Source organism: Magnusiomyces paraingens, assembly GCF_902498895.1.
Source record: "Magnusiomyces paraingens strain CBS 517.90 genome assembly, contig: contig3, whole genome shotgun sequence".
Classification (NCBI taxonomy): Eukaryota; Fungi; Ascomycota; class Dipodascomycetes; order Dipodascales; family Dipodascaceae; genus Magnusiomyces; species Magnusiomyces paraingens.
Window position 1 is genome coordinate 1,530,517 of NW_022474069.1, and position 15,071 is coordinate 1,545,587.

General features: G+C 40.3%; 5 protein-coding genes across 5 annotated transcripts; 3 read left to right on the plus strand and 2 right to left on the minus strand.

The window, feature by feature from the left end:
• Positions 1-2,413: 2,413 nt before the first annotated feature.
• SAPINGB_P003784 (uncharacterized protein) lies at positions 2,414-4,208 on the plus strand (the record flags this gene model as incomplete). Its single annotated transcript, XM_031998499.1, has 2 exons — positions 2,414-2,550; positions 2,717-4,208. The coding sequence occupies 2 exons, from the start codon at positions 2,414-2,416 to the stop codon at positions 4,206-4,208; spliced, it is 1,629 nt and encodes a 542-aa protein (XP_031854390.1).
• Positions 4,209-5,082: 874 nt separating this feature from the next.
• Positions 5,083-9,636, plus strand: SAPINGB_P003785 (uncharacterized protein; the record flags this gene model as incomplete). The annotated part of the gene is made up of 2 exons (XM_031998500.1): positions 5,083-5,475; positions 5,578-9,636. The coding sequence occupies 2 exons, from the start codon at positions 5,083-5,085 to the stop codon at positions 9,634-9,636; spliced, it is 4,452 nt and encodes a 1,483-aa protein (XP_031854391.1).
• A 378-nt stretch (positions 9,637-10,014) lies between these two features.
• Positions 10,015-11,613, plus strand: SAPINGB_P003786 (uncharacterized protein; the record flags this gene model as incomplete). The annotated part of the gene is made up of 1 exon (XM_031998501.1): positions 10,015-11,613. One exon carries the CDS (start codon positions 10,015-10,017, stop codon positions 11,611-11,613), a length of 1,599 nt encoding a protein of 532 aa, XP_031854392.1.
• Positions 11,614-12,365: 752 nt separating this feature from the next.
• On the minus strand, positions 12,366-13,034 carry SAPINGB_P003787 (uncharacterized protein; the record flags this gene model as incomplete). Its single annotated transcript, XM_031998502.1, has 1 exon — positions 12,366-13,034. One exon carries the CDS (start codon positions 13,032-13,034, stop codon positions 12,366-12,368), a length of 669 nt encoding a protein of 222 aa, XP_031854393.1.
• Positions 13,035-13,331: 297 nt separating this feature from the next.
• On the minus strand, positions 13,332-14,639 carry SAPINGB_P003788 (uncharacterized protein; the record flags this gene model as incomplete). The annotated part of the gene is made up of 1 exon (XM_031998503.1): positions 13,332-14,639. The coding sequence occupies one exon, from the start codon at positions 14,637-14,639 to the stop codon at positions 13,332-13,334; it is 1,308 nt and encodes a 435-aa protein (XP_031854394.1).
• Between the last annotated feature and the right edge of the window lie 432 nt (positions 14,640-15,071).

Below are 15,071 nucleotides of genomic sequence, written 5' to 3' on the forward strand. Positions count from 1 at the left end.
ACGTTAAAATGAGATTATGAAAGTTAATATTTTTCATATACTTTAGAAAAGTAGAATATTAGAAGAGAGAAAAAAAAAGATGAGAATTATCAAAAAGCAATCATAAAGGTATTTAAGAGGTACGGTATGAAGAGTATATTAAAAAAAAAGTGAGTCCAGTTTTTATAAAAAAAAAAGAACAAAAAAAACAAAAACAAAAAGAGAGATAATTTTTAAACATTGTGCTTGACTGACTTTTAATGTCAAAATTAAGAAGTGAATTGAAATATAAAGAAAGAAAACCTGCTCTGTAATTAAATCAATGATTAAAAAAACAGGAAAAAGAAGCAACTTACACAAAAAATAATTATCATTATTTGAGCCCAGATAATTTTTAAAGATTCAATCTAAAACATCTTTATGGGCAAAAAGAAAGACTAGAACAAATTTTTTTTTTTGCACATTATATTTTTCTTTTTTTTAAAAAAATATATATATATTTAACGAGAATAAAACAAAAATTTTATACGGGAAATGGCGGGAATTGTATTTGCTTCGAGCTATTACTAGTAGAAAATACGTGGATTTTAGCTTTTTTTATTTAATTTTTTTTTTGGTTCGGAGCAACTACCTGATTGGCTAGTGTAAGGAATACCATCAGATAAAGCCTGATTAGGCAATTATTGCGAGAAGTTTGTGTCACTCGCCTATGTATGAAGGATTATTGTGATGGGTTAAGGCATTGTTTGTGATCATGCACAGTAAAAGGAGGTTTCTTGCCGCAGCCGTCTTTTTTTCGATAGGAAAGGAAGAAAAGCAAGAGCAAGAAGACAGAGAAAAAAACAGGGAGGGGCAGAAAGGAAAATGATGCTTTAAAAGTATTAGAAAACAAACGAATTGATAGACTTTTATTCATAATTTTTTTTTTGTCTGTCAAGTTCATCGAAAAAGGAGCTTTTTTTTTAAAGTGGTATACTTCATTGCACTATCATCTGTGTATCTGTATAAAATTGTATGAAAGAGAGTGCCTGAAAACGTAATTTTGAAAATACAATAACATAGTTCAAAGCCTTACTATTTTTTATACACAGATTATTCCGAAGAAAATTGTAAGATGGTGTACGGAAAAAGAGACTAGTATCTAAGTTGAAGCCCCCCCCCAAAAAAAAGGGGGGAGTGGCAGTGTGTTTGGATGAATAGGAGAGAGGGGGTAGATGGCAGGTTGGAAGAAAAAAGTAGCTTCGATGCAAAGGTGGATAATAATAATAAGAAAATGTTTTAATTTCTATTAATGAAAATAATTGCATCAAAGGGAATTGATATGTTAATTGACCTCTTTTTTTATGGTTATTGCCTTTTTTTTAATTTTTTTTTTAAAAAAAAATACTAACCTTCCGGGCTTGTGGATTCACCAAAACCGACGGAAAAACAGGTGGGGTCATTTGATAGAATAGGGAGGAGGTAGAAGAGAGGGAGGAAAAGCCAAGCCATTATTATTATTAGATGAGTATTCCTGATATTAATGATTATTTGACGGTTTGAATGGTTTGGCTGGTGGTTTTTTGAAAATCAAAGCTTTTGTGTTCCAATATCAAAATTTTTTTGATTTGATTTTTAACGGGATTTTTATCAATCAATCAATCAATCAATCAATCAATCAATCAATCAATCAATCAATCAATCAATCAAATCAAATCAATAATCAGATCATCTATATTTTTCCCACTACCACCAAAAATTATATACAAATCTCCACCACTTACAAAAAAAAAAAAAAAAGATTCTCACTACCACCTGAACACTTTGAATATATGCTTAAGATTCTTTTTTTTATTTCTCTCTCTCTCTCCTACCACACACTTTAAAAAAGTCTTATCAATCAACCAATCACCGCGGCTCCCAACCTCCGGAAACAGAGCCCTTTGCTACCCTTTTTTTTTTTTTTTTTAGATGATGATGATACTATTTAATAGAGTACCCAAAAAGTTACATTAGTATTAAAGAAGAAAAAGGAACAAGACGAAGAGAATATTACGCCGTTCTTCTTATATATATCGGCATTTCTTTCTGTTTTTTTTTTATTTTTTTTTAAAAACACCATTTATAGTTAACTTTTTTTTTTACAACAACATCGTTAGCATTCGTAGATAGATATACATATATATATTATATCATTATTATAAATAATATATATATATAAATATCTATCCATTAAGTCTATCATTTGAGTTGGAGAAAAAAGAAAAGAAAGAATCTCTCCATCTTATCTTTTTTTTTTTCTTTGTTTTTTTTTTTTTTCAAACTTTGCAACATTTTACCTCTCTCTTTCTCATTGACTTAATTACATTTCCCCCCTTACTCTTATTTCACTTTCTTTTCGCTCAATATCAGATCTTCATCATTGTAATTATATTCTCATGCATTCCATACTACAATGGCAACAGTCAAATCCATTGCCGTCATAGGAGGCGGTCCAGCAGGTGTCATTGCTGCAGAGGTTTTTAGCAAAAACTCGGCAAAGTATCATAAAGTTCGTGTTTTTGAAAAACGCGATAGTGTTGGGGGAGTCTGGTAAGTTTATTTTATTTTTTATTTTTATTTTTATTTTTACTTTTACTTTTACTTTTACTTTTATTCTTATCTTAGTTCTTTTTTTATTCAATTGTAATAAATCATGTTCCTTCAATTAACCTTTTTTTCTTTCTTTCTTTTTGTTGAAAAAAATTCATTTAAAAAGGAACTACTCGGCAAATATGAAACAACCAACTTATATTCCATTTGGTCCAGACCTGGATCATATAGACCCAATCCTCACTCCTCCTGATGTTCTTCCAGCAAGAGTCAAATCCACCCCAATAGAACAATGGCTCGGGTCTCCAGCATATGACGATTTAAAAACAAACGTCACAAATAAAGTCATGTGTTTTTCGGACGCTCCGTTCTACCCAAATGAGCCCTCATTAAAACAACAACAAAATTGCATTTCAAATAATAACAATGATTTTCATTATGATCGGTTTGTTCTTCATTCAAAAGTTAAAAAATATCTAGAAGAATATTCAAAACCAGCAAGAGAGTTGGGTCTTTACGTTTTCAACACTTCAGTCGAAGAAGTCCAACTTATTAGCATCAATCCTCCAAAATACAGGTTAACACTCAGACAATCCACTTCTTCACACCAACAAAAGACAGATTACTGGTGGAGTGAAGACTTCGATGCCATTGTGGTTGCATCAGGACAATTCAATGTACCTCTTTTACCTGAGATCCCCGGTCTGCCCCAATACTGGGCAAAACACCCTGAGCGATGCATCCATTCAAAATACTTTAAAAATAACCTTATGTATAAAGACTCTGTCACAGTGGTTGTGGGCTGTGGCGTCAGTGGCAACGACATTACGCTACGTGTGGCCAAGACAGCTCGCAAAATATACCAAAGTAAGCGCAACCCCAGCAGGTGGGAAAAAATACCCGGCTACAAGTACCCAGAAGGTGTTATTTTCAAGCCTGAGATTGCAGAGATTCTTTCTGATGGCCGTGCTTTGTTTCAAGATGGAACAAGCACGGAGTGTGCTCCAGACTACTTTATCTTTGCGACAGGGTATCAACATGACTACAAGTTTTTGCGGAAAAACTTTCCTGGGATTCTCACAGAAGACGACAAACTTGCAGATGTTTTTCTGGGGACCTTTTCCATGCGGTATCCTAACATGGCATTTATTGCAGGAGAACGAATGGGATCTTGGGCAGCATTTCGTGCATACGAATATCAAGCATGTGCGATTGACGGTGTGTTTTCGAGACGCACGCGGTTACCTAATTATGACTACATGATGCGCAAAAACAAAGAGTTGGAAGATTTCTTGCAACGCGTTGAGACGATGCCATTTCAGTCAATGTTGATTGTTCGCAAACAAGCAGTTGAGTTTGCAAAGTTAGCTGGAGGCTTTAGCCGGGATAATGATAATGATAATGATAATAATAAAACGAAAAAGAAAACGACTACAAGCAAAAAGAGTAGTTCTTCATCGTCTGAACAACAAGTTAACAAAGCACCGAAATGGACTCATGAACTAGATGTGGAGTTGCTTCAAAGTTCGTTTGATTACTTAGTGGAGTGTGTATTTGAAGGCGAGTATCCTGACCAAGACAAGATTAATGAAATTTGTCGGTTATTATCCGTGCCCATGTTTTCACCTCAAGACGACGCGATTTACGATAAACAATAATGTGTATTATATATAAAAGTTTTTTTTTTTTTTTTTTTGTTATAAACAATAATGATTGCATTTTTTTCTTTTTTTGTTTTTATATAAACGCATCTTTTTGACTTTTATTTTCAATTTAAAATTCTTTCTTGCCTATTTTCAAATTCAGTATTATTAATCTCCGAGGCCCTAGTTGATGATGCTGTAATTGGAGTAGTACTTTAATCACATGACTTTAATGCTTTTGTATGGCCAGCCAGCCTCTCTGTGCCACTCCAGCCAGCCGGCCAGCCATCCAGTCAGCAAAAAAAAAAAAAAAAAAAAAATTGGTTGTAAAGGCAGCTGTTTAGTTTGAACCCCGCCTTTACATTATAAATTTTTTTTTTTTCTCCGCATATTGAAAAATAACACACACACACGCACATTGAAAACTTTTACTAAACACATTACCAACAAGTTTCCGTTCTTTTCTAATAACAATATATTTCTATTCACAAAGATATCTAAAAGACTATTATCATCATATATCTTTTTAGAAAAAAAATACCCTAATAGATACTAGACTACCCTTCACATGTTCTTATGGACAGAACTCTGTCTGAATCTTCATCTACAACATCCACCCCCACTTCGTCCTCCTTTGTTGGCCATAACCACCACCAAATCTCTCTTGATCAACCATCCACTTCATTTTCTTCTTCTTCTCTTTCTTCTACCAACCAAAGAATATTTTATAATACCTTGGAGTCGACGACGACAGCTTCTTCGTACTTGTCTCACCCTCTAGTCCCGGTCTCATCAGATTCCGCTACGGACATCCCACAATGAACAAGATCCTTACACAGACATTAACAATAGTAATACCACTTTTCCATCTGAGAAATTAAAAAAAATAATGACAACATCTTCTTCAACATCTAAAACTGGGGCTTCTGTTATTGACTCTTCAAAGTCGACTAAAGTTTCAGAAGCCCCCTTTTCTTCTACAACCACAGACCACGAGCCACAGTCTCCTTCAACTCAAACCTCCGTGCAGAACAACGGAATAGCAGCAACAGGAGAAGGTGACTCTGCTTTTTATGATGGTGCTGCTAGTGATGATCATACACTTGCAGCAGCAGCTGCAGCAGCAGCTGCATCCGGATCTTCGGCCTCAGATAGCTCTGCTATTGCAGAGTTTTACAAACTTCCACCGCAAGAAAGACGCCGACTCAAGCGTCTTGTCCATCCGTCTAAGCGGAAACGTATAGCTGTAGCTTGCGACAGTTGTAAGCGCCGAAAACAAAAGGTATTTTGAAAAGAAAAAAAAAAATTATCCTTCTTTTTTATTTTTTCAAAACTAACAAAAGCTTCTTTTTTTTTTTTTTTTTAATCTTAACTATTAATATAGTGCGACGGAAATAACCCATGTTCGCTATGTAAAGAACGAGGATTTGAATGTGTTTTTTCAAAGCCGGTTCCAGATCAGCGAATGCAGGCCTTAATTCCACTCATCAAGCGCCGAAGAGTCTCTAAAAAAGCTGTTACGGAGCCTGGCTGTAGCGGAACCGGATCAGCCACTGATACGTCACCCGGCGAGGCCACTGGTCCCAAAGTATCTACAACTACAGTTTCTGCTCAACAACAACAGCAGCAGCAGCCTCCAAAAGACTCACCGGGTCATTCAGGCAATTCAGACTATTCCTCTCAGGCATCACCAAATATCCAACATCACCAGCGACATCTCCATTCTGATTCTGCTTTACCTGTGTCTCCTTCACTTGACCAGCCCTTGGCTCTCCACCACTCTCCAACCACGACAGCTGTTCGCCGCCCAAGTGTGACGCAAACAACAGTTCCACAACATTCCCTAACACCTCCGCCCACCACAAACAACAACAACAATAACAAACTGTCCGGGACTGGCTGTGTTTTACCAAGCATTTCAAACCACTTTAATCATCCCGCAGCTACTGCTACTATTTCCACCACAAATGCAAACCCCATCGGGTCTGTTGTCGGATCTGTTGTCGGCTCCGCAGAATCAACTGCAGCAATGCTCGCTCACTCGTCACCATCTCCTGCAAGCGTTGGTTCTCCTAGCTCTCATTCGCTTTCGTCAAATTCCCCATTAACTCTTGGTGGACCCGCAAGTCCTTCTAATACTGTGACTTCAGCACCTCATCCTCCGTCTCAACCTCTCCAACAGCAGCAACAACAGCAACAGCAGCAACAGCAGCAACAGCAGCAACAGCAGCAACAGCAGCAACAGCAGCAACAGCAGCAACAGCAGCAACAGCAGCAACAACAACAACAACAACAACAGCAGCAGCAGCAGCAGCAACAACAACAGCAGCAGCAGCAGCAACATCAAGCAACATTCTTCGCTCGACCTCAACAGTTCCCAACATCTACAACTATATCTCTACCTCCAGTCTCATCAAACCTTCCTATCCCTTCTCCTCAAATCAACAATAGATTTCCAACATCGTCATCTACTTCCTCTGCGTCCATGCCCATGCCATCACTCCATTCGGTCCTGCTATCCACGCGAAACCCACTCAAACCGCCAGACTATCAGGTAGAGTCAGTGGGTGAGGGAAAGGATCCGCGTCTGCTTTATGACCGCAAAACAGGCAATATGCGATACCTTGGCGAAAGCTGCACACTTTCTCTTGTAGAACAAATTCGCAGCTTATTCCGCCAACGGATAGGCGAGTCTGCCTTCACAGAAGATCCTGAGCGGTACATTATGGTTGACGGCCCTAAATTTACCGTTTCGCTTATCCCAGTGCAACTTCCTTCTAAGAGACTGACAACTTACCTTGTTCAGGCGTTTGAAAAGCATGTCCAACCAACGGGATTTGTTCTGATGTTCCCTCAGTATTGGCGCGACGTAGATCAAATCTACGAAAGCCCTGTTTCGGCATCAAATTCGCAACTGTGTCTTCTTTACTTGGCCATTGCTCTCGGCGGTGTTTACTTCACCACTCCACCAATCGAGGTCAACATTGATGCAGACACGGCCCAAGAACTTCAACACATCAACTTGGCTTCTTACTTTGAAAGTGCCTTAGGATATCTTCGCGACTCGTTTGAGGACGGCGATCTGTGGGTAGTCCAAGCGTACTTTATGGTATCGCTTTATTACGACGTCATGTGCAAGCGCAACGCATCTTGGGTGCAACTTGGTATCTCGATTCGCTACGCGCAAGCTCTGGGCATGGGCCGCAAATGGATTGATTTGTCCTTTTCACCAGTAATGCAGGACTACCGCAAACGACTATACCGAACCCTCTTTCTTCGTGACCGTCTCTTGTCTATCTACCTGGGCCGGCCCATGGCGTTTGGCAACGACGAGCTGGAGCAACACGTCATTGAAGACCCCAAGTGTAAAGACGACGAAGCACAGATCCAAATGGTCAAGTTGTGTCAAATTATTGGCGACATCTGGAACAATGTCTATCGCTCTCGGTACATTAGCAGCAGTACATCGCAGTCCCTTACTACACGACTTAAAGCCTGGTCGGCTTCATTTCGTAAATTTGCATGTGATACCGCCGTGGAGCAACAAGAAAAAGAGGAGGAGCGGAAAATGAGAAACCAAGATCCCGAGTCTCCAAGGGCTACAAATAGTACTTCGACCGGTTCCAATACTGGTGCTGCCGGCTCATCCATAGGAAGAGAACCGACTCCAGCCACGGCTCATGATGCTGGCATCATTGACGTATCTCACAGAATCCCTTGGGACCAGCATCAACTGCTTAACCTTAACATGACTTATCTCCACGGAATTATCCTGCTCACACGGCCTTTTCTTTTTTATATGGCTGCTCGCCGGTCTTCTAGTACAAGCTCACTCGACCCAGACGCTATCCGGACACTTGAAAACCTGGCATCTAAGTGTGTTCAAAGTGCCTTGACTTCTGTCAAGCTCATGGAAAACACATTTTTTAATAACCGTCATCCTAAACGCTCCACCCTCGTGTCTTATTTTATTTTCACTTCGGGCGTCATGCTTCTTCTCCGCGCTTACAAGTGTATCCCGTCGGAACAGTCATCACTTTCCATGGGCATTTCGGGCAGTCTTAGGATCCTTTCGTATTACAGCAATGTGGATCCATCTGCTAAGCGATTTTGGAATATCCTAAAGGAAATGCACATGGCTGTATCGCAGCGCCAAATTAGTCTCATCAATAATAATACTACTGGTGAAACGCCCAGAGGTAGTACCTCATCGTCGATGCACAACAACCCCAAACAACCACCAGATGGTAACAGGCACCCTTCACAACAGCAGTCCAATGAAAACAGCGGAGGGCAAATGCCGTCGGGTGATGTGCCAAAAGATGTGCGATCGCTTAGTGCTGGTATGCAAAACCTGCAATCAAAATTAAACAAGCAAGGTACAACGGACCCGTCATTTAGTCCCGTAGATCAACAAGATCAACCAACAGCAGAGGCTGCAGACTCACCAACGTCTTCGTTCATCACTCGCACACCATCATTTGTCACGCGTATCATGACTAGCAGCTCGGTGCCAACGCCAATTGCTGATAGCCCTCTTGCAAACCCGCCAAATGGAGAAATATACTCAAGCTCAGCTACTACTTCAAACCTTGGTACCTTGTCCAATGCTGCGGCATCGGCGTCAGCTACGACGACTTCCAACCCGTCTATACCTGCACCTCTTGCACACAACGTACCATCTATGACGGTTTCTTCTGGCCTATCTAGCGTCCCGGTGCCCATGTCTGCAAGCATTTCAAGCTATGCTGCAACTAATGGCCATGCTGCACCCACGACTACAACATCAAATTCTACTCCAGGTATGGTTGCTGGGAGTGCTGCGCCGTCACCATCTCTTGGCCACCCTCTCCCACCATTACCCATGAATGCAGGTGGCAGTCCAGCTAGTTTGTTTATGAACATTGAAGAGATTGATTTCACAACAGGTGAGCTAGACCAGTGGCTGTTTACATCGACAGGCCCCGTGATTGATTCGCTACTAAATGGATCAGCAACTGCGGGACCTGAGGGAGCGCCTGTGGTATCTCCAGAGGGTCATACTACAGGAGTGTCTGCAACAGGAAATAATGACGCGCCATCATCTCCAAAACAAGGCAAGAAGCAAATGAGCCGACCTGGGTCTATGAGCGAGAATGAAAGATATTCCACGCGTGACAAACTCAGTGATAATGGGGTGGCGCAACCACAGATGCAGCACCAGTCTCAGCTAAACCATGTATCAGAACATTCACAGTCGCAACATTATGCACAGGCGCCACAACAGCTACAGCAAAACCTTACCGGGTGCATGGCAAGTGCTGGTACTCCACCAGGACAGGTGCTGAATGGAGGTGGTTGTGATACACGTGTGGGAACGACAACTAGTACTCCGCTACAGCCGGATTACTTGTCACCTGAGTTTGATACGATTCGCGGGTTTCTCATGCATCCTGGGTATTAAACATTAAATGACGATTTCTTTAGACAAGTGCTTTTTAAAAAATAATTGCGTGTACATTAAATTCAAGTTTTTTTTTTTCCAGTAACTTTTTTAGTCTAGTATTTTAACTAGCATTAATACGAGATTTTTTTAATTCTCTTTTTTTTTTAAAGAATCACTATGAATTGATGTCAAATTATGAAATTTTTATAAAAAGACGAAATAGCATCAAATTGTCATGATTGCCTAGGCCAAAAAAAAAAAAAAAAAAAAAAAAAACCATTGATTGAATCAGCCAAATGAAAAGGTCTATAAATACCCAAATAATTTCTTATTAAAACGAACTTTTTTGTTTTATTGTTCAAAATTTACAGACATACATAATATATGATAACAAACATGAAGCTATTACGTGCTGCTGTCGTAGCATGCAACTTGATACCATCCGTTGTTGTTGGAATCTCTATTAAAACCACTCTAAATTTCCCAGAAACCCAAGCGCGGGTAGACGCACTCATGGCCGAAGTTCAGGCTCACGAGAGGTTACAGGCTGAAGTTATTGCACAAGCAGAGGCAGAGGCTCACCGCGTGGACGCTATGATTGGAGCAGAGATTGCAGATGCGCTTATAAAGGCGAGCCAAAATGGAGGAAGCATTGTTGAATTGAGTGACGAGCACTCTGTGCGATACTACCCCCCTGTACGAGCACAAGAAGAATCCATGGATGAAGAGAAAAGCAAAAAAGAGGAAGAAGCGTACAGTGAAGAAGATAAAACCCGACCGGTGAAATTGCCCCAAGAATACTTTGCCAACGAGGACGAGGATAGAAATTTAAATGATGCTGTGCTCAATAATAAACAAGCTATGGAAACGTTGGAAAAACTAAAACAGGAATACTCTGATGACTCATTTGATGAAGAAATGAAGAAGTATATTGCTGAACAACGTGCTGCAGCAGAATTTAAAGAAGAACATGAGTCCAACGTAACGGCCATGGGAGTTTTGGATGACCACGCACACCGGTTTAATATTGACCACAAGACACTTGTTTTTTTGGCCCGCATGGCCAAGTATACACAAATTTCTTACTGTGTGGAATCATTAGAAGATATTGAGTATCCTTTCATTTGCCGCATTGGGTGTACGCAATTCCCTACAACCACGCTACTAATTCAATGGTATGAGCACGGTATTTTTGGACGACCTATTGCCGGGTACATGGCAGTTGATGATAAGCGTAAAGAGCTGGTAGTAATGTTTCGTGGAGCCATTTTCCCCTCAGATATTGCAAACAGCTGGAACCTCAGACAAACGCCGTTTGTGCCAGCTCATTACACCATCCAGCCGACCCAATGGCGAGCCAAATGGGCTGCCAAATGCAAGGACTGTAAAGTGCAAACCAGCTTGTACCGTGCATATCTCAAAACTATGGGCTACATTTCGGGTCCACTTCACGACGCAAGGGCCGCATACCCTGGCTACCGGATAGTAATTGGGGGTCACAATGTTGGTGGAATGATGGCTGCACTAGCTGGGGTTGATTTAAAGATGCAAGGATTTGATGTTACAGTTGTTACATTTGGAGCAAGCAAGTATGGGAATGCAGCCATGACGCAGTTTGTGGAAGAGTTGTTTGGACTGGACGTTACGGCTACCTTGGACATGTTTTCTCTTGACAAGAATCGGTTTTACCGGGTCACACGTCGCGAAGACCCTTTCACCCACTGGCCCTACATGCGTTCATACACACATACTAAGGGAGAGGTGTATATTTCAGATGAGCTTAATCCAATGCCTGGAACGGATGTGACCTTTTTCTGTTTGGGAAGTAACTCCAAGTTTTGCTCATATGGCGATCGCGTGGATTTTGAGACTTTGTTGCTGGCTTTGGATGCTCACTATTATTACTTTGTCCAGTTTGCTGGGTGTGCGACATTGCACTCTTATTTGCCTATTTATCAGTTGATGCCTCCTGCTCATGAAGATGATCCTTATTGATTTAATTTTTCTTTTTTTTTTTTCAAGTTAAAATAATGTATGAATAGTTGAATATAGTTGAATAAAAAGTTTGAATGTTTTTTATTTTGTATTTTGTATTTTTGAATAGCCTCAAGCTTTAATTAAGGTAAGGGTTTGTCATGTGATTATAATAATGTACGGCTGGCTGTATTTATTTTTATGTGCTGCTGCAAATGTATGATTACTAAGCCTTTATCCCCACTCACTCATGCTGCCATGCCTCACCGCCTCACTAGTTTCCCCATAATATTTATTATTTATTGAAAGAATCCACTCTCCATCATGACATTTAACTGAAAATCTAGCAGCCATTAAAAAAAAAATTTTTAATCTATAAATATTGGTTTAAATTAACAACATATTTCAACTATAATTTAAAACCCTCCAAAAAAAAAAAAACGTCCATGATATTCTTTGATTGTTCATACTTTTTTGCTTTCTTCTCTCTTCTAAACAGTCCCAGAAATGCACTCACCCAAATACAGCCTCACCCCCCCTGGTCGCCTATGCAACCGAAATAGGCAACCCCTCCCCACCCCTGCTCGGTGCTTGTCCTTGTATGATTGCCTGCAAAACACAAAACACAAACACACGACAACCGGAACTTACCCTCGGAACTTTTCCAATTGTCCTGGCCTGTCTTGTCATGCCCTGACCGGGTATTCTTAAAAAAGAAAAAGCCCGTAAGAACAGTCATCAACGTCTTGAAACTTCTTTTTCTTCTATTTCATTCACATGATGGTACAACATCCACCATTGCCATGTCCTCCTCCAGTTGCTGCTCCTCCACTCCCGCCACCGGTTGAAAATTTGCCACTGACCGGCGATAGTAGTGTCTTCTTTTCTTCCTCATAATATACTTGTCCCTTACCATCGTATACCGCCCCATTTTCCATGGCTTGCCCGTCGTAACCTGCTATGAGAGCCGCTGGTGGGGCCGCAGGCAACCCGTCAGGCCCCATGTACGCGGGCTTATCTCCAAACACAGAAGGTACACAGTAGTCGTGCAAAGTCGGATCTCCCTGGACATTCTGTGTGAAGGCAACGAGAGACGAGCAGGCTTCGGAAGCAGGGATGCGTTTGAACGAGAGCTCCTTGCGCAGTCGTGTGTTGAGTATGGTTTGTCTTCGCAGTTTCAAAGTGGCTAACGCGTCTGCTTTACGGTCGTAGGCGGTAGTAGTAGTAGTAGTAGTAGTAGTAGTAGCAGCAGCAATAGGAGAAGACTCGCTAGGAAGTGAAGGCTGAAACTGTTTAGTATTTAGAGAAGGGTTCAAATTTGGGACGCTTGTTTTGTGTTGCAGTGTTTGAGAACTGGCTTGTGTTCTGAGTGTTTGTTGTTCCTGTTGATTATACTGTTGCTGTTGGTAAACAGCATTCGAGCCCTGAGAATGCGAGTCCATTTGATGGTAATATTGTGTAGTTGAAGAAGTCATTTATAAAGAGTTTTCAAGATTGTTATTGAATATTATTAGTATATTAGTATACAAGTAATTTTTTTAAAAAAAAAAAAATTAGTGTTGTGTGTAAGAAAAAGAGTTTATGATAGCCCTTGTTCTAAGCTTAAAAAAAATACATAGTGTGTAGGAGGAGAATTTAATATTGTTGATATGATACAACCAATACCAATATTTGGAAGCTACCGGCACAAATAAAATCCACCAAATTACTTGGAATTTCTTTTTTTTTTTTTTCTTTTTTTAAGGATAGTTCCAGAAAGCAATGGCAATTACACAGTAAGTACCTACCAACATAGAACCTTCAAGCCAATTACATTCACCGTCCTGAACAATGTAGTTAAGCATAAGAACCGACACAAAAAGAACACAAGTCTCAAAGGTGGTGAAAAGTAAAGACATGGGCTGATTGATGAACCAACCAATAATCACACAGAATGGAGTCAAAAATAAGGCAATCTGCATCGATGAACCAATGGCAACACCAACAGCAAGATCCATCTTGTCCTTAGTTGCAACCACAATGGCAGTAACGTGTTCAGCAGCATTACCAACAATGGGGATCAAAACAACACCAATAAAAGTCTTGGAAATACCTGTCTCAGTAACAATCGAATCAATAGAATCAACAAGATAATCAGCACAGTAAGAAACAACAACTGTAATGATGGCAAGAAGTCCAAGAGCCTCCCAAGTAGACAAAGTAGAAGAGGAAGGAGCAGCATGGTCATCAGTGGACTGGCCATTGACAACAGTACCATTCTCAGAAGTCAAAAGAGGAGTAGTCTCACCACGCTCAGAAACATCGTTATCATCAGAGTTTTCGGACATGCTCTCAAAGTATTGAGCATGGGTCTTAAGTTGGAATATAAGGTACAAGGTGTAAATGATGAGCAAGACTAGTGCAGTGCCATGTGACACGTTGAGCACAGCTTGATTGGCCTTCTTACCAGGCTTGCTTGGGTGAGGATAAGACGAGTTAAAAGCAGCAGGAATCAAGAGTGAAGTCACAGCAAGAGCCATGAGTGATGACATGGTCTGAGCCACAGTTGCATTAAACTTTTGCTGAATTCGGTTGTACCCACCAGCAATGAAGGATGATCCGAGAACCAACAGTGTGTTGGACAAAATAGAGCCAAGCATAGAGGTTTGGACAATGCGGATTTCACCACGAGCAAGAGCAACAATGGCCACAATGAGCTCTACAGCGTTACCAAAAGTTGCGTTCAAAAGACCACCAACAGTCTCGCCAACGTGCACAGAAATTTCTTCGGTCGCGTAGCCAAGGAGTGCAGCAAGTGGAATGATGGCCAGAAAGTTGAAGAGGAAAACAGCCTTGGCTCCCCATGACAAATGGTAGGCAAGAATACCCAAGGGCACAAACACAAGCAGCACGTTAACATAGGAAGACGCAAAAATGTTGTGAATTTTGCGCGTCCAATTGCCAGTATGAATATGGGCCCAGGCCGGTCGCGAAGCCTTAAATGCATGAATACGGCGCAGCAAGAACGCAGTTTCGCTTAAAGTGTCTGGCTTGTTTTTAGAAGACATGATTGAAGAGAAACAAAAAGAAAGAAGCTCAAATGATTAAAGAAAAAGTTTGCAATAATGAAAAGTTTTATTTGCGGGATATTATTCGATACATATTTTATTTTTCTATTTTATTTTTTTTTTTTCAAAAGAGGTGGGAGTGCGGGTCTTTTTATGCTTTTTTTTTAAGTGGTTGTTGTGACCAGCAAGAATTTTTTTTTATTTTTCTCAGTGTATTTTTTTTTTTTTGAATTCCTACAAAACCGCCCCGAAATATCCGTCCAAGGTGAGCTGCTAAAGCCAAAATATATGCTTAAGCTTATTTATTTACATTCAACCAAACTGGTCATCATCAGACTCAGCCTCAAAGGAATTCGCATCCAACCAGATATTTATACTTCATTCATTTTGTATATATATATGTATATATACTATAAAAAGATATATATTCGA